This window comes from Sylvia atricapilla, chromosome 1, assembly GCF_009819655.1.
Source record: "Sylvia atricapilla isolate bSylAtr1 chromosome 1, bSylAtr1.pri, whole genome shotgun sequence".
NCBI lineage: Eukaryota > Metazoa > Chordata > Aves > Passeriformes > Sylviidae > Sylvia > Sylvia atricapilla.
In genome coordinates, this window is record NC_089140.1 from 131,721,719 (window position 1) to 131,745,308 (window position 23,590).

At 37.3% G+C, this 23,590-nt stretch overlaps 1 protein-coding gene across 1 annotated transcript in view; it reads right to left on the minus strand.

The window, feature by feature from the left end:
• RGS22 (regulator of G protein signaling 22) overlaps window positions 1-23,590 on the minus strand; it is a 58,449-nt gene that overhangs the window by 29,248 nt on the left and 5,611 nt on the right. The window contains exons 4-15 of the mRNA XM_066334132.1: window positions 16,707-16,928; window positions 12,907-12,992; window positions 10,824-10,998; window positions 10,211-10,382; window positions 8,937-9,200; window positions 8,572-8,821; window positions 7,870-8,031; window positions 6,797-6,968; window positions 5,089-5,156; window positions 4,477-4,582; window positions 2,494-2,619; window positions 809-910 (exon numbers count right to left, since the gene is read on the minus strand). Of these exons, the coding sequence (XP_066190229.1) occupies window positions 809-910; window positions 2,494-2,619; window positions 4,477-4,582; window positions 5,089-5,156; window positions 6,797-6,968; window positions 7,870-8,031; window positions 8,572-8,821; window positions 8,937-9,200; window positions 10,211-10,382; window positions 10,824-10,998; window positions 12,907-12,992; window positions 16,707-16,928 (1,905 nt within the window). The remainder of the gene's footprint in view (window positions 1-808; window positions 911-2,493; window positions 2,620-4,476; window positions 4,583-5,088; window positions 5,157-6,796; window positions 6,969-7,869; window positions 8,032-8,571; window positions 8,822-8,936; window positions 9,201-10,210; window positions 10,383-10,823; window positions 10,999-12,906; window positions 12,993-16,706; window positions 16,929-23,590) is intronic.

The window sequence follows — 23,590 nt, forward strand, 5'->3', positions numbered from 1 at the left end:
GTAGCTTTGCTCTATTACAGTACAAACTGAAATATGTGGAAAGGATATACTCCTACACAAAGTTTATAGGGGAAAATGAGACCAAAGTTTCACAAAGTGATTTTGAAAGCTCCTCACAGTTTTTCTAATGATATCACACTGTGGCAATTTCTTTCCCTGATGGAATCAATCTACTCTGCCTTCAGTACCACTGTGGGCTAAGTTCATGCTCAATAAAATACTCTTTTATATAGGAAATATCAGTTCCACTTAATATTAAATGAAGGTCTAAAGATCTATTTAGGGGACAACAACCATGATAAAGATAATGATGATAATACACTTGTAACAATTAAACAGGGCTGACAAAGATCAATTTTCGTTATTGAGGTCGTTATCTGAGGTCCGTACGATGAGATCTGCTGTTCTGATTGACACAGGAGATGGAAGGAAAGGTACAGCACAATTGGATGGTTTAGAAAAAATACTATCACTGATGTTAACATTAAGCAGACGGTTTCCAAATATGACACAGTGTAGCAAAGGGGAGTTTAGGTAAACTGAGTATAACAGATAAAACTGGGAACAGGCTACAGAGCCTGGAAATCAAACTATGCATGTTTAATGTTTGAATCAAGAAATTCCATGGAAACAATCCAAACAGCTTCTTTTATTGTCCACAACACAGATTTATATTGGTGTGGGTTGTCAAGATTTGGAAACTTTTCTATTTTCTATCTTCTTCTCAGTCATTACACTGAACAAATGCATTTGTGAAGGGAGTGAATGAATGTATTTTTGAAAGAAAAACACATGATTTACAACTTACTTGAGCTTGATTGCATAATTGAAAATATTGAAGGGTTTCTTGGTAAAAAAGCTGATGATAAGCCTGTAGGTCAAACCAAAAATACACGCAGTTCTTCCACAACTAGAGATGAAAAATATTGTAAGTTATTGCTTCCCAAATATCACAATTTTATAAAAAATTGATTTTTCAATGCCAGTAATTATTTAGTTCCTTGGGGTCACCATAAATCAAGCTCAATTTAAGATGGATTTAATCTTCCATTGAATACTGGCAGAGGGACAACGTATTTAATAGCATCATCACAGTGATACTCCACCTTTTATTGTACCCTTTATGAATAACTGGCCATTAAAATCATTAACATTGTAGTTAACATTTGAAGAATAATTACATTTCAGTGGCATAAAGCCAGTGCTAAAGAAGAGATGCTGATAATGGACACGCAGAGTTTGTGCCATGGTAAAATAGTGTTTTGCATCAATAACCAAAACGAATAAATACTGTGTGCTTGACATGTGGTACTGGGATTATCATTACATGTTTATTATGTGCATTTCTGAGACCCAGAGTCTTGGCCTCATTTAATAAATTCAAACAAACAGCAAAAGATCTTTCAGAAAAAATCTAGATCTTCCCCCAAGTCCTCTGTTTTAATCATGTGTTTATGGGGTTTAGACCCATAAAAATACCCTGAAACCTTCATCACTAACCAATAAAGAATATGTTCCAAAAAGGTAGGGGTAGGGAACTTTGTTCCACAAAGTGTAGCCTTCCAGACCTGGAACATGAGTGAAATAGGCTTCACAGCTGAAGAGAAAACTTTAGGCAAATAATTTTTAAAGGAGTTTGGCACCTGGAAAGGCTAGAGCCACATGGGTGGTTGCCTGTCTCCAATGAAAAAATAAGTTTCTTTGATTTAGATTTCTACCTATACACATTTAATATTTTTAATGTGAAAGTATTCAGCTTTGGATGCATTGGATCTTGCCTTGTAGAAGTCAGACACATTTCTAGGTACTGCTACTAGTGGATTCTGGGTTGTGCTAGTTGTGAAACAGATGTCCAACTTGATTGCATTCAAACCTCCCCTAAAGACTCAATTTTTCTGCAAAGCTGCTAAACACTAACTCAATACTCTTGACTTGTTCCAATTCAATTCTCAATTTACACCCAGTAATGAATGATAGCTCTGCTGACTGCATAGAACAAATAGACACAAACAAATGTGTCTCAGAATTCCAAGGAGGTTCATGGAAGCATAAGAACGTTTTAAAATTATTTGAGATATTGGACATCACTAATCCAAAATGTAAGAAGAAATCAGATTATTGTGAGTAATAGCACAGCAGATTTCCCATCTTTTTTAAAAAATGGTTTTTGTGGCTTAAGATCTCATTTTTTTCTGCCAAGTTAAAGGTTAATTTTTTTAAATTATTAGGGGGTGTTTTTATCCCTGATGGTACAATAAGAATTCCAATAGGTTTGAGACAGTAAGAATCTGACAGTTTGGTTAAGACCTGTCATTAGTTTGCATATATACATGAACAGTTTATTGTTGTTGAGGGATTGAAGTCTCAAAAGTAATAATTCATCCAGTCATCAATCTTTCTTTCACAATTTTTTTTTCAGTCTGGCTGCCCTCTATAACTTGGCATTCAGTCAATTGTGGACTAAATTATCACAGAGTAGGAAAATATTCATACCTTATTCCCTGACTTCTCACAGAATTGTGTGAAGTAGTAGCCTGCTCTGTTCTCCAAATAAAGAGACTGCAGCATGCTTTCAATTTCTGATCCCCTGAAGACAACACTGCCAGCAGCACTTTTCCCCTGGACAAATAAAACATAGTTATACAGCAAGGAATAACAGGCTTTCATTATTTTCAAATGTCTCTACATTTGAAATGCAGCGTCACGAAGTGTGTTCAATTAGTATCTTCATCCCAAGGAAGTAGACTCCATTTTCTACTACATATATCGATCATTGCCTTCCACACCATTTTCCCACTAAATATTCACAACCTGTGAAATAAATCTGATGACTGAAGACATGCAGAGTAGTTAAGTGATCATTCCAACCATCCCTTAGGTGGTTCCTCAATACTTAAAACAGAAAAACAAACAAACTTAATTCTGTCATTATGTCTTTAGCTCTGGGGAATTCCAGTGATGCTCAACTACATCAGTTAGCTGTCAAGGGTTGTCTCTCTTAATTCTCTTGAATTAAGAGAAGTTAAGAGGTGGTTATTTGGTCATGATTCAAAACATTTGACTATCATGGAACAGAAGATACATCTTTTGAGGTTACACCACTAACATGAGCAACAAAATCATGAGCAATTTAGGGAGCCAGAAATCCATGCTTGTTACTATGGCTGGCCCCTAGAGCATTTGAGGAAGAGCACGTCCATTTTGTCAATGCTCACAGAGAAGCCAGAAGAGGCTTCTGTAAGTAAATTAGCTTCCAATGATCACAAGAGAGAAATTATGGCTGATTTGCTCTCTCTGATAGCAGAAGCAGTAGCAGATGAGTGTGGTGGCTGGAAATCAATGTATTTCTAAATAGTAACAAGGACAGAGAAGGGCAGGAGGCAGGAGGAAACCAGACTTTTGAAGAAGAGTAGGAAGAGCTCCCTCCCCAGTAAACTATGAATCCCTGCATTCCCCTTTGCATCATATTTGTGCTGGCAAATTGTGAGGTCTTGACTGTAGGAACCAGTCTAACCAGTGCAAATGTATGATATTTTCTTCTGTCAGTAAGAGGAAAACTGCATATGATGTATAAAAACTAATAGTTCATGGTGCGACCTTTTGCTGAATATACATTCCTAACTGCAAATGTCCACTAAATGGAAAGACTAACCTTTTTTTTCCTGTCAAAAACAACATGGTAAAATGATTGCATTGAAGTAATAAATAAAGTGTGATTTTTGAAGTGCAAAACAAACAAGCATGTGCTCAAGTGCACAGCAAACTCCATGCACATGTGAGTGGGCCCAGATTTCATACCATTTTTTTTCTTTTAGTTGTAGGGCAATGGATATCAATACCTCAATGAAAGAGCAGGCTGTTTTGAGACCATTCCACAAACAAGAAAAGTTTTGGATATATTTTATATTGCCAGATGTTGACATCTCATATGTTTAATTTGTCATCATTTTAACAGTTGTTGAGAAAAGGCTCATCTGTGCAGTGTGCCTCTCCTGAGGTTTGCTCGACTGAAGACCTGCTTAGCAGGCAATAATTCAATACAAAAAAGAATGAAGTACACAAGCAATAAAGAGGGATTGTACAAATGAACCATTTTCCTCTTATGAATTTATAATTTTAATGACTTTCTAAGGCAGATTCAGTTTTCACTGTAAGTCTGATATATTTTCCCAGGTAATGATTCCACTGAAGCATTTATCCAGCTAGTTTCCTGTAACAATTTACTGAACACATGGCCACTATGGAGAAGATCAACACTTTCTAATGAAAATAAGCCTCTGCATGTGCCATGATTTCCTATAACATAGGTGACAGATAAAACAGAGAAAATGCTGACATTCTAATGATATCTCTGCATAAAGAATTGACATTGATAAAATTCAACCAATTTCTCTCCATTATTGACTATTTCATACTGCAGAATAAAATGTTCTAACCTGTGATTCAAGACAACTAATATTTTCAAGATGTACTTACGTGGAGCAGCTCAGCATAGGTGTACTTTCTATGACCTGGGTATTTTGAGTCTTTGGTCCCATCTAGAACTAAGCTACGAATCATGTCTGTGCTCACTGACATTGGCCTGGATCACAAACAAAAAAATATTCAATACATATTTAAGAAAAATCTACGGCTGCTTATAGAATAAATACATAAGAAGGGGCAGAAAAGTGGTGTAATGACTTAATGAATAGTAGAGAAAAAAGTACATGGAATTCAAATTTATAATTAAAAAAATGTAAAAGGATGCCTTTTTCATATTTCCCTGTGGAAATCACTGGCATAGCAGGACTCTGAGGCTTAGCATTTGAGACAGGTTAAAAGAATGTGGATGTATCGACTATTATATAAGAGAAAACACTTGTATTTGGTGGAATAAGCTGTTTTGTGTTGTGGCATAAACAAGTGAGAAACTAATCAGCCAGGGAGGAATTCTCCATGCAAACAATCTGCACCATAACTGTGCTTCATTAAGCAGATAACTGCATTACAGAAAAATATTAATGAAAACAGTATAATCTAAAATAGTTCATGAATCTTTGATGTTTATTGCTGCACAGAAAGATACACAAGGGCTTTGGTACTTACCACATTCTACTGCTAGAAATATCCCTTTGGAGACTTCCTGTGAGAGTAGGTGGTAATCCTGATGACCTCTTCAAAGAGAAATTTGGTTTAGCTAGTTTTAATAAGGTTGTTGGTGACTTTGTTCTACTTTTGTAAAAGAAATTATGGAAAAATAAGGCAATTCTGATTATTTTTCCATCTTTGTGTTTTCTTAAAGTGTTTTCATTAACTCATCAAAAACAGTCAAGGGTTTTCAGGAACATTCTTCCTTGTCAATCACAATATGTAAAATGGCAAGTTGCAAAAATTTCTGAATGTTTTTCAAGATTTTTCAGTGTACCTTAATAACCACTACAGCTTAGAAAATGCATTTTTAACAGGTGGAAATATGCCACAAGCACACTGTGCAGAACTACAGAGGATGTCAGGTGAAGAGCATGTGAACATGTTTTGCGAAATTGTAGGAAAATTATCTTAAGTCAGCTCACTGTAAGAGAGATACAATCACAGACTGGGAGAGAACAGGGTCATTCTGCAATACCATCACTTACTATTTTGAACAAAATCACACTCTGACTTTTTGGAGATGCCAATTGCATTCAGACAGCCCTCAGAAATTTACCCAGAGCTACTGCTCTTTCTAAGCTCTTGCGAGCACAGTTTAGCTAGAAGATTGAAAAGTGAAAATTTCTCAGGGGAAAGAAAAAAGAGCAAGAAATGGAACATCTGCTGACTCTGTGATGTTCATGGTACCAGGTCCTAATTTTTGTCAAATTCAACAGGGACTGGAAAACCTGCAAGTTCCTGCCTGCCTGACCTACAGCTCACTAGCACACTTTGTGAAGTGGTCACTGTGAAGCTGTCAAACACAGGTGCTTCTTGCTCCCATTTCTGTCATGATCAACAGGCTTCTGAACCCAGTTCTTTCTAAACAGGAAATCTGTCCCACTGTTTTCCTCCATTATCTGCATGAATCAGATTTCAAAGGAAGGAACTGTAGCTCCAAACTATCCAAACCAAAGTAACAGAGGTGTGTGCTGACAAATCTGTGAAATAGCCTACACAGTTCTTGATACTGGAACCACAGTTTCAATCCACATTCTCCAAGTACCACGTATCCTGAGGCTTTACACTGTATTGCTGAAAACCTGTAGTTTTTATTGCAGTCACCTCTCACACTCAGGCTTTCAAGGAAGAAAAGAGACAAAACTGAATGGGCCACCTGAAAGCTTCGAACTGTGAAAAGTTCTGTTGAGTGGCTTATGGCCTTCTGTAGAAAGCAAAAATCATGTGTAGCTGATTGAAGGGCTGTAGTGACAGAAAATTAGCAGAATTCTGCCTTTTTTACAGACATGAAGGATAGATCCAGGTTAACTGCAATGAAGTAAGAATTACAAGAATTAAAACAAGGCTGAGCGGTGAAGCTGCATTGCTAGAGAATTAATCTTGCAGTTCTGAACTTCCAGCTAAAGTATGTATCCAAAGGACCTAGGAAATAGCCAGGGTGTAAGTGAGAAGATAATTTGACTCAATTTATAGCAACTTGTTGTATGAAGTATAATGAAATTTTATTACATTTTTATATGTAACCATCTTCAATATATAGCAGCTTGCTAAATCTTTCCTAAAAAAACAAAGTACCTTGTTCTTGTTCCATTGAATTCAAGGACATTTGTCATCATTTTTCATGGGACAAAGCTTTGTTTTCCAATGTTGTGATCCTACTTACCTGAAGAAGGGAAGGTGGTATGTCAGACTTTTGGGTCAATGGTAACAATGATACTATTTGTGGGAAAGGATCAATGTCCACTCTTGGTCTCTCTTGACACATGTGCCAGAACTTCAGTTTTGCACTAGCAGCATCTATTGCTGTTGAATGAGTGACACAAAATCTGGGACCCCTAAGGAGAAAAAAGCTAGTAAGTAGAACTTTCCAAAATAATGTAACACTGGGCTACTTGGCTTTTTTTTTTTTTTCTTTCCAAGTGATGTTTGCTGTACCAAAATATGGTGCAATATACAGTTAAGATTAAAAACCAGTTAGTGTCAAAGGTATGTTTAGATATTGCATGCATCCAAATCTAAAACAAAACTACATGAGTAAACCTAGGTTGCAAATCCTGTACCATTACACACAGTTGCCCTTTCTATCAGTCTGCAGGAAGGTATGCCCCATCCATACTACAGCAAGGCATAGGAAAGGATTGTAGGCCAGGACAGAGACCACAAGTCATGTGAGGATCCACAATTGCAGGTATTTGTTTATGCTTGGAATTTGTTGAACTCCCTTGGGGAGGAGAGAACACCTTCGAAATTTTAGCCCATACTTTGGAAATAGGTTAGACTTTATATCCTCACTTAAGCTGTTAATAGGTAAAAGGCATTTTGTTTGACAGGCATTGAACAGTAAAGTCTCAGGATCAAATTCCATGAAAATATATACACAGAGCATTCTCAAAACTTGGGATGGGTAGTATGGGGAACAGGTTAGGACAGAATTGACCTCCTGTTTCCCTGTCCTGCAGACTAAGGTTTAATTGAACATTACCCAAGGCAGAGATTCACAAATCACCTCAGACGCTCTGGTAGAAAAATGACAAGGGCTCATTAAGGCAGATCTGCCTGGCTTCGCAGCAGACTGCTGTGAAGTTTAGGCTCAGCCAAAAATTCATCTTCTAGTACTTACAGTGACATTGCTTCTAATAATTGCAGTGGCATAAGAGACATGAAATAATAGGCTTATCAAAGAAAATGGATGTTTATTTAAAAATAGAATTTTATTTCACATCCATTTTTTCGTACCAGTAAAGAAGTAGTGGTTTCACCACTTCAGGCTGAATCCGTCTTAAATGCATTATATTCCACTGATCTCCATGCAGTAGTTCAAGTCTGAGCAACACTTCTGAACTGAGGAAATAGTCTCCACTGCTCAGCAGGTACAGTTTTTTCATCTTACTGAGTTGCCTGCAGTCAACAGAAATAGTCACATAAGCATGTATCAAATGCTGTACAGAACTGACTATAGTTCCTCCTGCTGCTTAAACTGCTGCCATGCAACATGTTTTTAATTGCAAGTGGCAGAAGCCAAAATATTTTTCCATAAATTAGAGACAAGTTATGTATAAGACAAAATATATAGCACTGTAGAACAGACCATATGAATCCAGCAGGATCTTTCATTAAAGCAGTTTGTCATACTGATGTCCTACTTGTGAATTTAATTTCTTTTATTCTTTAGTTTTTTTCTGTTGTCATGGGTTTTCCAAATCTCTTTCTAACACAGCCTTAATAATATGATGATTCTGACTTCATGTAAGCTTTGCAAATGTGACTCTGCAAAAAGAGTTTTCAGCAGAGTCATTCCAAACCTTGTCAGGACACACATTTAATTGTGTCTGCTTATTCAGACATTAAAATATACTCTGAAATCTCAAAATCTGCATTGATCTATCCAGGTTACAAGTATTAAAGCAATGGGACTAACTGTTAAGTAATGGGAAGTACCTTTGTTGCCTTGTAGCATTCTTAAGAGCCTTGAGTCTTTCAATATCCATCCAGAGCCACCAGTATCTCTCTCCAAGTGTTCCTTTAATGAACTTCTTGAATCTTTCAAACTCATGTCTGTTGCCAGTGTCGTAAGTCCCATGACTAATACACCAGGAAGCCCTGCTCTCTGGCCCAGTGCTTTCAAGACTTGAACTTAAGCTTACTTGTTCAGGATCTTGTTTTCTTACATCTTCCTTGGAGTCCAAGGCTGTAAGCGGAGAAGAATTTTGGTTAAAGAGTGACTCTGCAGTACCATGAGCAAACTCATTATTTGCTAACTTGTGTGTAAACACTTCAGGCTGGTTCATGGAACTTCACATTACTTTCAATGTCAGGAGCTGACTGGGAGGTCAGTTCTGAAACAGCTTCCTTCACTGAAATTTGAGAGGATGCTGGCATGAATTCTTCCGCTGTCTGAAAAGTTGTGCTTCCCTGTTCATTTTCTTCTTTTGATGCACTGTCCCATTTTGGGTGTAGATAAACTCTTGATTGTGTGTGGGAAGGGGGTCCAGCAATGGCCACAGAGCAGCCCTCCTTAGCCTCTCTGGATCTCTCACTGTTAACATCAGCTTTTGCAGATGCTGTCCCTGAAGGGGAAAGGAAACTCCGTTTGTGGCATTCCTTAGACAGGTAACCTGCTTCTCTGTCTAACTAGTTAGACATTCCTTTCAACTTCCTCTGAAAATAAGCCATGTCTAACCAGTGCTGGCCACTGTCACAGCCAGACACTTGGATTAGAAACACAACAGAGAGATTCCCTCCTCTGCAATTATACAATTTCCTAACTCTATATGGCAAAATCTGTTTATATTAACATAAAAATCAGGGTGATTTAAAATATCTTTTCTTAATTCTAAACTATTTCACTTGTTTTTACTTCACAAAGAAAAATTATAGCCTCTTGGCAGAGGTCCAAGAAATGAAATATGGAGAATAATTTCTCAGGACCTGAGGCAATTAGGGAGAGAGATACCTCTCTGAGAATGGAGAGAGAAGGCTCCTAACATATGAGCTGAGGCTTCTCTTCCTCTTGCTACTGCATAAGGAGCAGAAGCAAGGCTGTGCAATGAGGTATATGTCCACATGTGCATCTGTATTTTCTCTTCTAGAACCTCTGGAACTTGCCAAACAACTTCAAATAAATTTGAAGACAGACAAGATTCCAAATGATTATATCTTACAAGATTCATAAAAATTGGCAGCCAAAGGACCTTTAGGTGCCCAATGTAAATACCCTAAGAAGACGGCTGAAACACATCACATGCTATCAAATACCCAAAGAATCCAGACAAGAAAGTCTCGATAAAATACAAATGCCTCTCTCCCCAAAAACCCAGAACAACTCAACTGAAACTTACAGATTTCTATGAGACAGAAACGTGTAAGAAAATAAGCTACTACTTTCACAATATTACTTGGCTACTAGCTCAAACTTTCACTTAATGTTGCAGCCATGGAAAGAAACAAATGCCTGTCTGAAGCCTCCTGATACTCAGAAGGTAACAAGTGGAATTAGCAACAATTCCTTAGAAGGCCTTTTCATTCCACCTAGTCTGAGCTGTGTTATAAACCACAGGGTTGAGCCCTTGTTACTTACCCAGAAGGGGACCTTTTTCAGGTAACAATTCATCTCTTTTATGCTGCCCAGGCAAGTGCTGAGTATCTTGAATTTTACTAGAAGCTACAGTATGCATAGATGAATCTGTAGTTTTCACAGAATCACTTTGTTTCGCCAATGTAAACCAATCCTTTACCTGAGAAACTGTAGCCTAGGAAAAGAAGGTTCATAGAACAATTAAAATTTCTCTGTTTATTGCAGTATTCCTGAGAGCTACAGCCTACTGTCCAAAGGAATTTTGTGTCTGTGTAGATTTCTGCAAGGATAGTTCCCAATGCAGAGAGCTGTATGACAGTAGCTGAGCATACTTTTATGAGCTGAGCTTCTGTTTAAGTTGTATTAGCTGATCAGACTTGTTCCATAGTACAAAAAACTTTGAATATAAAAGCTATTTAGTGAATCAGAGAATCAGAAAATGGTTTAGGTTGAAAGGGACCTTGAAGATCATCTATTTCCAACCCCCCAACACAAAACTAGGTTATTCAAGAGTCAGTTGTCCCCTTAGGTTGTGACCTCAGTTACAATAATTCCCTCCAGTTCATTCAATCTATCTTAAATTAATATGTTCATTCACTAAACATGTTTATTTTACCTCACCAAGTGATACATAGAGTTTCTTCATAGTCAATGAAGCCAATGAAGAGTCATCCTCCTCTGGAGGGGGAGAACTTGGGCTTTGCTTCCAAATCCAGGGAGAGTAGTCACTATCTATAATGAAATTAATGCCAGTCTTGCTCCATTCTACCTGTGATATCAATTTAGCTAGTCTGAAATTAAATGTTGAGACAAGAAAATAATTAATTTAATTTTTAATCAGAGAAACAGTTGGTTTTTGCACAGAACTGGCAGTTTTAAAAAATCACCTATCTAAAATGTCTACAGATAAGTTATTGATCTGCTTTTTTCATGGAGTAATGGAGTTATAGAATATAATGATTTGGACAGGACCCAGAAGGATCACTGAGTCCAGCTAGGTACTATTTCAACCTTCACCTGCTGTCACATCTGTAAATGCCAGTACTGCCACTACACAGCTCACCAGCACACAGATAGTGCCCTGCTTGCATTACCAAGCTTTACCAGTAAAAAATTACTTATTTCAGGATGATTTTGCATGTATCTCTGCAGTCCCTGCCAAGAATCCCTCGGACATTTTGTTCACTAAAATGGAACTATTCTCTGAGATTGCAGAAGCCTGTATCACTACCAGATACTACACCTCTGGTTCCTGACAGAAGCAATGTTCCAGCAGGAATGCCACAGCAGTGATCATACTGATTGAACTTGCAGATGATAACAAGACAGCTGGCACTCTCCTGTTCAGCTGGCTGCTCTATGAGGATTTTATAGTACTGAACAGCTCTCTCAGTCCCACTTTGTGTTAGTGAGAACGTTGCAATGTTCAGGAAAGGCAATCTTAGAACCACATAACAACAGTGAGGCTGCTCTGGCCTCAAGAACTGGGCAGAACTTAGTGAACTTAGAACAAAGTACAAAGCCAACCAAGAATGGTATATGTACAAAGTACAAAGCCTTCCCAACATATGAAGGGAAGATGAAGCCTATGCTTGAGCCTACAATCAAGTGAATGCTTGGCTTTATTTGTGCCCACTACTGGAGATCAAATAGGATTTAATTCTAGGGTTAGGGTGTCTTCATCTTTAAACACAAGCTTCTCTTTTAGCAGCTGAACTTATCTTGATTCTGATTCAGGAAAGCAGTGAACTACTGATGTCAGTTGAAATGAGGTACATGCTTAAAGTTGGTTTTATGCAATTCTCTTGGTAACTCTGTGCAAACAGCTTGCTATCACTGAAGATCAAAGTTATTGTTTCATGAGGCCCAGATATGTGTAAAGCAGACTGTTAACAAAGGTATAATTCAGCACTCTCACAGTTTACTTGCTCTTTGCACACTTTTCCCCCTTGAACTTAAGTGCAGTCACCAGGTTATTGAAAATAAAAAACATTTTTAAATTTTAACTGTAGAAGTCTACACCCCAGGAACTACTCTGCCATTACAATCAGCAAACACGAGTTTTGTGAAGCATGCTTCCAGTCTGCCTCTCCTTCTGGACCCTTAAAACATGCTACAGTCATCTGCACCTAGCCTTAAGGGACATAGAGGTAGGTCCTTCCAAAAACGCACACTAGATCTCGTAAACATCTGCTGAATGGACATCTGGAAAAACACTGCAAGTTTGTAATAGTAAACCATCCAGATATGCCATGGCATCCCAGAGAGAACTTTTCTAAACTCTGACAGAGGGCCCAAAGACACAAAACTAATAATTGAAATAAAAAAGACTTGGTTTTTTTTCCAAATCCATTTCATAGACTTATAACTTCTACTTATATGATTTACATATTGATTGACAAAAGATGCATTGCTACCATTATATCTCTGAGGAACAGGGATTTAGAAATCAGTAAATCCCATTCTTACTCTCTTTGTAATGGTGTAGTATAGGATGTAATTCATGGTCAAGGAAAATGACAGCATGATGAGTGAAAGAAGTCACTAACTTTACTTTATCCGTGTCACTAAAATGTTACAATAAAGAAAACAGGACAAGAGGAGGGCAAAACCACTCCAAGAATAATACCGAGATGAATTAAACAAAAGAGAAAACATACAAATTTAAAGGTGAAAGACAGCCTAAAAGATTGCAATACCTGTATTCAAAGTAACAGTCACTTTCTAGAAATGCTGGAAGCCTTTCTTTCTTAATCCACTCAATTGCTTGTCCTTGATCAAGTTTCTGTTAAAAAAGAAATGCCAAAGGTTTGCAGTATTCTTGACTTTCTTGACTTATTTGTCACGTAACTGATTCTCTACATTCCCCTTCTAGAGAAGCATGGTCTCAGGAAAACAAATACAGAGTGAACAGCACCTTTATGCTGGAAAAATTACTTTCCTATTAAAAGATAAAAATATCTAAATCTGATTTCACCTATTAGAGTTCAACTTTTTTACAAATCATGAGTGTTTCTTTCTTCAGAAATAATGTATGTATGAATCATTCTTTTACTGTACAGTTTCAAATGCAAATTAGATGCACAAAAAATTCCTGCAATAGGAAACTGCTACTTTCTGACTTTAACACATTTTATAAATAATAGTTATTATCTTTCCTCAATAATTTGAAGTGTAAGGAGCCCTTAAATTAAGTTATACTTTCAGATTGAGAAAGCTGTGGATATTAAAACCAAAATCAAACAAATAGCAAGCACCTCTCATGCTTCCATGTTGAATCACTGCATAACTGCATTGTACACAGTAATTCTCATAGTGGAAACCTATATGTGTTATGACCTGGGGCACAAGAAATTTCTGCTCAGGAGGTCTAAGCCTCAGTGACTTGTTGAAGCAGAAAGAGAAGTGCCTCCAAGGAGTGGTTTGGGGATAAAAGGGAAATGTTGAGCAGCAAGCTACACAGAGACAGCAAATTCCAATGGAGTAAGATCTCTGACTATGGGCCACAATGATCCATAATTGCTTCCCTTAGAAATTACATACAGCCCTTCCCAGTATTTTTTAATAGTGTACTTTCTACAGTCTTAGGAGATGATTATTTTATTCATCTGAAGTGCATTTTTCCTTTTAGTGAAGATGAAACTAATTATTTTGAAGAATGCAGTAACTACCCTTGTCCATAAAAACAGGTGAAGTTTGGGCAAGAATGGATACTACTTGTTATATCAGGTAATCAGCTTATGTAAATCACAGCTTGAATTTTCTTTCCATGAGCTAATATTCTATTCAGGGCAAGGGTTATTTCTGCCTCATACGTATCTGTAGGGGATTAAAAAAATCTGAATTACTCAGAAACTGGGTGGTTTCATTTAGAGAGAAGAAAATATTTCAAAATATGGAAAGCTTATGTTGGCAGTGGCTCATACAATGTAATTTGTGGAGATGGAGACTAATTACTCCCAACCACACAGTGTATGCTTCTTCTTGGCAATTGACAAGTTTTTTTGAAATGCAGAAGATAGTTTCTTTATTTTGGCATTTAATATTTATGCATTTACTGACTTACAGTCCAGTTTTTTTCTGAATGATTCATAATGTGCTTACATTTGTACATGGCTAGTACACAAAATTATATGTCATATCAGAAGGAAAAAATTTCTATTCTTTCCCCATCCCCAGACAAAGATGCTACATTTAATCTGATGGGGTTTGTTACCTTGGTTAGTTTCCTTATCCAATCAGCATTAGGCCTTGCTAGGACCCAATCCAGCAAAGCTTTTAGCACGTGTTTAAGTTTAAGCATGTGTTTAACTTCCCTTGATTGAAGTTAAAAACATACTTAAGTGCTTTGCTGAACTGGGGTTTCTCTGAAGTAAGGTATGTGGGATACCAGCCAGTTTCTTTCCATAGTTGTGATCAATTCTCCACAAGTCCACAGATTTTTTTTCTCAATGTATTTCACACCAGTGATATTGACTATCCATGAGAAGATACTTACTTCCATATCAATGATTTGCAAACGTGCAAGCACACATGAAGAGAACTTTTGCTTATATGTAAATGTGTAGCAATCTGAGAGGGAAGTAAAATACAGAGAAAAATAGCAGCGTGCGTGTGTTTAATGAATTCAGGCCATAGCCTGAAAGGCCTGCTGGGATTTTCCAGTCATAACCCCTTTTCATAAGTAACCCGCCAGTGATGACCACACAGGGTGACTTTTTGTAAGCAATGTAACATTCAAAACAACTGTCAATCTCTTTGGTTTGTGTGGAGGCAGCCAAACAAAGCAGATTGCATCACCTGACAACTGAAAGATCAAATTCTATCTGATTTGAACAGAACTACTTGATAGAGTTGATCTTGGGTGGCTTCTCCTGGTTCAGTCACTGTAGTGCAGTGAATGGAGCTGACTTCTTTCGCTGTGTGTAGTTGCAGTAACCACTAGAGGCAAGATGTTTCACAGGCCATTTTGTTCCAGCTCAGACTTGAGATGCCAAGCTGAACTGAATGAGGCATCTATGTTACACATCAAGTAAAGGAGAAATCAAAAATAAGAATATCAGCCTTTTGTCCCAAAAGGAGAAGAAAGGGTACTGACACATATTGTTCCTCAAAAGGCTATAACGCTTCCCATTTATGGAAATGCTTCCCATTTTCTTTCCCAGAGAAAGAAAGGGAATCTTAAATAATACTGAAGCCTTGGTTCTCCAGACCACATGAAAGAAGAAAGTAATAGTGAAATGGCTTTGAATTGCACAAGAAGGGCCATCCATAGTGTTAATGATGGGAGGTTAGTCCAGAGAGTAATGTTAGACACAGTTGCACAAACACACAGCATTTCTTCAGTTTAGCACTGAGAGCAAATAAGAAGTCAAGAACAGCTCTTCTGATTTTGTGCTCTCAAGCAAAGTATTTGTGAAAATTATTATTTAACATGGTACAGATGTCTGTGGGCCTGGTCCTTTCATATCATTTGTCCAGTTGAAATGCAGATAATTGCAATACCACATTAGTATCATTTTGTTAAACATCCTTTCCTTTTGACCTCTCTCAACACTGTTTTCTTTTCTGAAGATCATTAATCTTATACAGGGAAAAGCAGTGCTCTGTTGCAACTCCCTGCTTTGCTCTCAGCTTTCCAGCTATGACATAATTTTGAACAGCCATGGCAAAAAATGGATCAAGACCTTAAACTGTCCTTGAATAAAATGAAGTCACGTCAGTCACATCCATGCAAAATAAGAAAGGAATAAACCAAGTAACCCAGTGAAATACTTTCTGTCTGTGAAAGCTGTTGTTTAAAGATAAAATCCCTCATCCAATTATATCAACTTGTGTTCTCTCAGGTGTGTAAGATGTTCAACTCCTGATTTTAACCCGCTTAATTTGGTGCTGAAAATGGCCCTGGAATAGGCAGGTAATACCAAAACTGATACTGTCTAAGCAAGCCTGAAACCAGATGATTTTTTTTTCTAAATTCCAACCCATCTTTCCATTAATTTAGCTTTATTCTTGCCACAGATTATTTTTTCTGACCATTTCAATTGATGTTAGCCATGTAAATCCTTTAGGAATTAATGGAAGAGAGACTTATGTGTTGCCAGACCACAGATGAGCTCATAGCCACACAAGGAAATTAATTAATAAGGAAAGACTGAGCTGCATTAGTTTCAGTCAATTTGCACATTCCAGGGATCACTAGTAAAGTAACTGTTGTCATAATATTTTTTCTTTTAATATTAAAAAGTATTCAGACCACACAACTGAACCCTGCCCTACAGAATCTTCAAAACTCTGTGCTACAGGATGTGCATCTGTAATTCCATTCACTTGTCTGCTAGACACATGTGCATTACAGGGCATAATTTGGCCCATCATTATGTTTTCCTAACATAAATTAACATTTTTCCCAAGCTACCAAGCCAAGCATAACAATAACTATTGCCAGTATCTCTACAGTAAGATCTAAATATAAACTCAGGGTCTATAAGATGCTTACCATGGTGTTGTAATTTGGATCAATATTGAAGGTTGAAGAAGCATGGTGCATTTTGGAGAGCTGCCCATCATTCTTTTCTTTGCTTAGAACATCATAAATGGGGCTTGGAGGTCTCTGATCATGTAGAATTTTTTTCGGCTGGCTTTCCAGGCATCTTGGAGTGTAATTAACTACTTCAAAAGCCCCAACATCAGAGTTAAACTTCACTGGCTGGGCAAAAGTCTACAAAAGAAGTTAGGAAAGTTTATGGTACTGTAATAAGGCAACTGTCATTTAACAAGGTAATTTTTTTTATCATATAGAGGCATTCTACAGAATAAAAAATTGCATTATGAGGCTTCTTTCTCTTGGGATCGGAAAAAGTAATTTTTCTACATTCTAGTTTTTGCTGTATAGCTTTCCAAACCATTCCTACTTCTTTTATCTCAGTATTACCTATTTGTCAAGAATCAAATGAATTCTAGTTCACAGACCATTCTTTTTCACATGTAAATAATTGATTCAGTGCATTGATGTCTAGAATATATAATTAACTGTGAATTTAGTAACTGTCCTACAGAGAAGTACTCACCTATAGGATCAGATCTCCAGTATTATTCTCCCATTCATTATTATCAACAATCAAGGCATGAAAATATTAGCAGTGAAACTGACCTTTTAAATGTGAGCTGCATTTAAGGAGTACGAATCTGAAGATTTTCACATGTAGGAAAGTTTTTCTCCATACTGTTACTCGTAGGTCAAACAACTACCAAACTCCATGTCCTATAGTAAATTTTATTATATATCACTAGTTCAGTCAAATTGAACTCCAATAGATGCGATAGACTAAATTTCAGTTTTGATCATGAAGCTTTTGTCAACACACAAAACCCCACTGCATGTGTACACACTAAAACAGAGCCATCTTTGAAGCTCTGGTATTGGGTATTTCCTAAAAAGACTATCTTTCAAATTCCCTTACTTGAAATGTAAAGGAATAATATGGATGGATTTTAAAGAAGTCATAGAGGATATCCATGACAGTTATGAATAGGAGATTATATAGAACTTATGTGCATTATATACTCTATATTATAGAGAGTCTATAAGCATCTCTGCACTCAGCTGGGTAACAAGGCATGATGTATTTAAGTACTCAGGAAACTATGGCCACACCTAGACACAGTGCCAAAACTCATTTTGGCTTAGTTCCAGACAGGATCCCACCTGGTGTTTGTACAGTTGTCATTCCCCTGCATTTAATAAGAATATTTTATTTGTTCAAGTACTGTATTTTTAATTTCCTTGAACTTTTCATATATCACATATGTGCACACGTAGACATAACTCATATACATTCTAATTATGTTAAATACATGCTACACATAACATAGAAATATATTACAGAACAATTTGATTCTTCTTCACACCTGTATAAACCCAAAGTAATGATGTTAGTGTCATCTACTTTGTTGTTTCTCTTTGAAGCCCCCTTGTTGATCAATGTCTTGTAGAGCAATGCCCAGAATTGAATCATGTGGCTGCAATATGTTTTTTCAACATTCCCTACTTATCCCATAATGTCTCACTGTGGAGGCTCAGCCTGGCAAAGCACACAGCGTGTGAGAGCTTTAAGTGCACGATTAGTGCCTATGACATCAGACCATCACTGCTCAGGGCCATGCCTTGAATTGCATGAGTCTGTTCAGTTACCTAACTTCAGCTGAAATCATGGATTGGTTTTTGTTCTCTGACACCTTCTGCCTCTTTTGGCATTAATTTTCTCCAGGGCACTCTGCAGGTTTTAGTGCTTTTTTTTTTCCAGATGTCCTGAACAGCATCTAAAAAACCTTTTATGTGTAGTAGATTTCCCTACATTCAGACCTCCTCCCAGTTTGCTATGTGCAGATTTCATTTACTTTCAAACCTAATTTGGGCTGCTACCAGCTTTTAAGTGGCTAACTGTGCAACCTCAATAGCCTTTAAATGTTTTCCTTCTTTATATATTCCTTCATGTTTAAATAAAGAAACAGAAAAAAGTACACTAAGAGACAAAGTACTTCAGTCTCTTAGGATTTGAAATGCTCTCACTCGTGGGGAAAAAAGCAAAAAAATTGCAAATTTCATGATAAAATCGTGGCTAGACAGGAGGAGATTGTTTTAGTTCCATGTTTTTTCAAATTGAAAACTAAGCAAATACAGTATCAGTTTAGCACTTTTATTTCATCATTTTATTTTATCTACTTTTATTTCATCATTTGTAACTTACTCTGGATCTAGGGTTTTTCGATACATATTCTATTTAGCTGAACAGAAAACTATAGCAAATTTAATGTAGTGAAATGGATGCTAGTGACTATTTTTAAAATGTAAAGTGTATTGCTGATCTGGGAGTCTGACTACCAATCATTTATAAGACAAATATACTAATGGAGCAAAAGAACATGCACTGATGGGATAGGAGGATTTAGACTTCATACACTTCATACTTGACTGAGAAAGGGGGTTCTAGTCCAGACTTTTGGGGTTTGGATGTAGTTACTCATCCCCAGGGACACCAAAAAAGCACACATACTTCTTCTATTAGTCAGAGAGTTAGCCTGCAGACTTGACACCAGTAAGGATGCATCTGGAATATTGCATCCAGTCTTCGGTCCCCTGCACAAGGATATTTACATATTTGATCAAGTCCATCAGAAGATCACCAAGATGGTCAAAGGGTGGAGCACTCACCCTTGAGGAAGAAGCTGTAGAAGGACTAGCAGCAGCCTCAGTGTATTTACAAGGAGATTGCTGAAAAGATAAAGCCAGGCCTTTTACAAAGGTGTATGGTGGGAGGACAAGAGACCATTGTCATAGACTGAAACAAGAGAGGTCTCTACTGGATTACAAGAAAAAAAGGTGATTTGGGGATGATTAGCACTGGAACAGGCTGTCCAGAGAGGAATCAGCTGTTGGAGTTTTTCAAGACCAACTGCAGAAAGTGCCAAGCAACCTGGAGTCAGTACTAAAGCACTGACCCTGCTTTGAGAGGGAAGCCACACTACAGACCTCCTCAAAATCCGTTCCAGACAGTCATCTGTGATTCTGTACAAATCCCAAATTCCCAACAGAGCATCTCTATATCTCTCAAACAAACATACAAAAGCTTTTTAGAATAGTTCAAACCTTTCTGGAGAAGCTTGTTTACTTAAAAAAACTAGAATTATGAATCAGAATGTTTTTGTAAGCATAATAAAAGAAGAGATAATTCCTAATCTTCTTAATTCATCACCACCACAGAAATAAAAGTGACAACGTTATGAGAAAAATCAAATGGGAACACACAAAAAACTACCCCCAGAACCTGATTTCTTGTAGGAAGCATTTTCCCAGTTACCATACACTAAAGAGGATCAGTCAATCCATTTTCCTTTCAATATCTGAAGAACTTTGGGGCAAAATACACAATCTAACCATTCTCACACATTACAAGCCACAAAAAATGCACCAAGAAACTGTTCAGTACCCTTTAGCAAACTTAAAACCTTTCCAGTGGAAGTCAAGTGCTGTAGCATTTCACAGGACCATAATGAGAGAGGTTTATGGCACCACCAATATTCCATGATTGCAATAATGAGGAATCTCTTCAGTGAAGATGCCTATGTTAAGGAGTGGATAATAGTCCACACTATAAAGGAAAGGGAAAAAATTATCCATGCCAATCTAATATACTAAGAAATGTCTTTCTTACTCCACATTTGGCAAGTGCTTTTGGCTTTTTAGAGACAAGTAAAATACACTAACCAAAGACTAAGTGCATCATTCTCTTTAATTTGAGCCAATTTTTGATGTTTTGAAGATAGAAAGGGAAATCTCCAGAGAAATTATACCTCAAGATATTAAGAAAAAATAAATCAGGTTTGGCAGGAGCCTTGAAGCTTGAGGTTCATACATTGTCAATGTAGCATAATAAAGAAGATCAAGGACTTGAGAATACCAACAAATAAGAAGTCTACAGACTTTGCTAACTGTTTCACTAGCAGGCAATTCTCCCCTCACAGCCAATATTATGAATGTAACTCAGTGTAGTAATTTCAGCTTCAGCAAAAAAAATCTCTGAGCAAAAAACAAAAAGCTGTTTTCAGACTGTTGTACAGCAATACTATTAAATAAATAAACAATTGCATGTACTTTTTTGACAGCAAAGAAATTTCTTAGCTGTCAAATGCACACTGAATATGGTTTTCAGCTGAAAAATAAACAGAATACATAAATCTGAAACCTGAAGTTATACACTTAACTGAAGGGAAGACAAATTTCTCTCAGTCCTCCCATAACAGAAACGAAAACAGCATCCATCACTGTGTTGCCAGGATATCAGACATATAAATCTCACTGTTCTCTGTCTTAACAGTTTTCAGATACACTTAACTTCAGATACAATTAACAAATGTGTAAATATGCTTACATCCCAGACCCAAATAATGTAGTTTGATTCCAAGAGAAACAGAATGACCACAGCTTGGCTGCTTCTTAGGTTAAGGGTGGGAGTGAATAGAGATCTCATCCATGAGCACTGCCAAAACTTCTTTAAGAAGGGTATATATATATCATAAATAAATGTCAGTGAGAGTCCACACCAGAAAAGAATTTGAGCAGCTCTATGAAGTGTCTGGAAAAATTCACACTACACATGGTCAATGCAAAATCTCCCACTGACTTTAATGAGTCCAGATTTTCTCTTCTGTTGATGAGTAAGACAAGTCATAATCACATATCGCAATCTAAGAGAGAACATTTATAGTAAACACACTATTAATAAGGAATGTAGTCAGAAATGCTTTGTTTGCTTCTTTCAATGTCAAAGACATGATGCAAGTTTTAGTCCTGGTCTCAATGTAATATGCATGTAGGACCTTATTCTGTCAAAGCCTTTTTAAGGGAGGTTATATTGGCAACTGCAGCCTCCCTCCTCACACCTGGAAAAGACAAGATGAAACTAATGAGCTGATGCCTTGAACCAATGATTTGATGCATGGCTATTCAAAGTAATCTTCAAAGCAGCGAAGGGCCTGAACTGTGCAGTGGAGTGGATTCCATGTTTGCTTTCTGCACTTTCTGTAATCTGCTACTCAGATCAAGCAAGATTTTATTTGTGACAGCACTAGGTTTTCAGGACCATTCTGCCTTCAGAAAGACCAATTGGCCCAAGCTTTACTTGGGCTTTAATTGTTTTCAGAATCATCACCTGCATCAAATGCTGGACCCCAGACTACTTGGAGTAGAGCTTTTAGAGTGAGAACGATGTTTAAAATAAATATTCTTCAAATCTAAAGTTGATAAACTTATGGTCACTTAATAGATTTCTGCTGCGAGGGAAACCAAGAACCAGGGACTCGCCACCAGACTATTATCTCCTGAATGTGCTTCAGTTGAGGCACAAGGTAGCAGTTTTGTCTCCAGTGCAATTCCTTCAGGTTGCAAAGAGGAGGATTGTGCCTTCCTCAGAAATACTGGCAACTGGAAAATGACAGGTAAGACCCAACTTGGACTTGGGATGGACTGAGTAGCAAGCAGCTTGTAGAGTGCACGAGAAACAAGTTGACATTACTGTTCTTGTCTTCAACACTGAGCTGGATGGCAATTTCTGACTTCTGAATTTTTGTTCCTGACTAAACATATCCTTGGATGTTTTTAATACATGGATCAGGGATTCTAATTCTAGCCTAAACTCCTAGAAATGGAAATGTATCCAGGCCAATGTTTCTCTTAAATCTTTCATTTTACATTAGTTACTAAGGAAGGTATAACTCGTTTGTGTGTCATGTAATTGGTTTCTGCTACTGTGAAATCACTGTACTACTGGCAACAACTGCCCTCCTGAGGTTTTTTTGTATTATGTATTTCAGAAATACTTTCTGTAAATCACACTTTATTACAGTGTATAGCTCTTTGGAGTACCTAGATATTTATGTCAGATTACATTGGATGTCATTATAACAAGAGGATCACTTAAGGGATACACCATAAATCAAATCAAATTAAAAAAAAAAAAAAAGAAAAAAAAAACCAAACACCACATCACATGAAAAACCTGCTGCTGCTATAGCAAGTCCCTAGTGATACAATTTTCCATCTGCTAATGGTGCATTATAAATCAATGCAAGGGCAGTCCCCTAAGCATTTTCTCCCCCTGATTTCTTGTATCAAGTCTCACAATATTTTCAGTTTAACTCGTTGCCTAACTACTAGCACACCTGGGTAATACTGTTCCCAGGCAACAGTGTATAAGCACAACAAGAATAAAGAAATGGAAATTTCAATGCACTCTTTTAGTAGAAGCCTTCTGAGAAGGAGAGGGAAATTGGGAATGTAAGGTATTCAAACCACAGAACACAAGGCATTAATAGAAATTAATCCTGAAGAGGGTAAATCCTTACAAAAAGATCAAAGAGAAAATAAAACCAATTATGATAACATTACAGTTAAAAACAGCTAAAAGAGCATCTGTTTTCATGAAGATATATAAATATGTAGAATAGAGACCATGTGTCATCTTAGAAACCTACCAAGATTACCAGCATAAAACAGTGTTTACTCAGGAGTGACTGTGAACTATTTTCTGTGTGCTTCCAGAGGAGTCAGGAGTGCCTGGACAATTGCTGCAGTTCAGGGCTGCTGAGCTGCGCCAGGACTGTGGGCCGAGGAGAATTTTGGCCTCTAACAGATGTCCTGAAATTTGTGTATGTCCAAGGAGATCAAGAGACTGAAAAGGCTGAATTCCTTACCCACTCCATCCTCTGCAATCTGGGGAAAACTTGAAGCACAAATTCCAAATAAGCACCAAAGGCATGAAGGATGGTATTCCCATGCTAAGAACAATCTGGCATGTGGAAGGAGGCCTGAGTTTAAAACCTAAG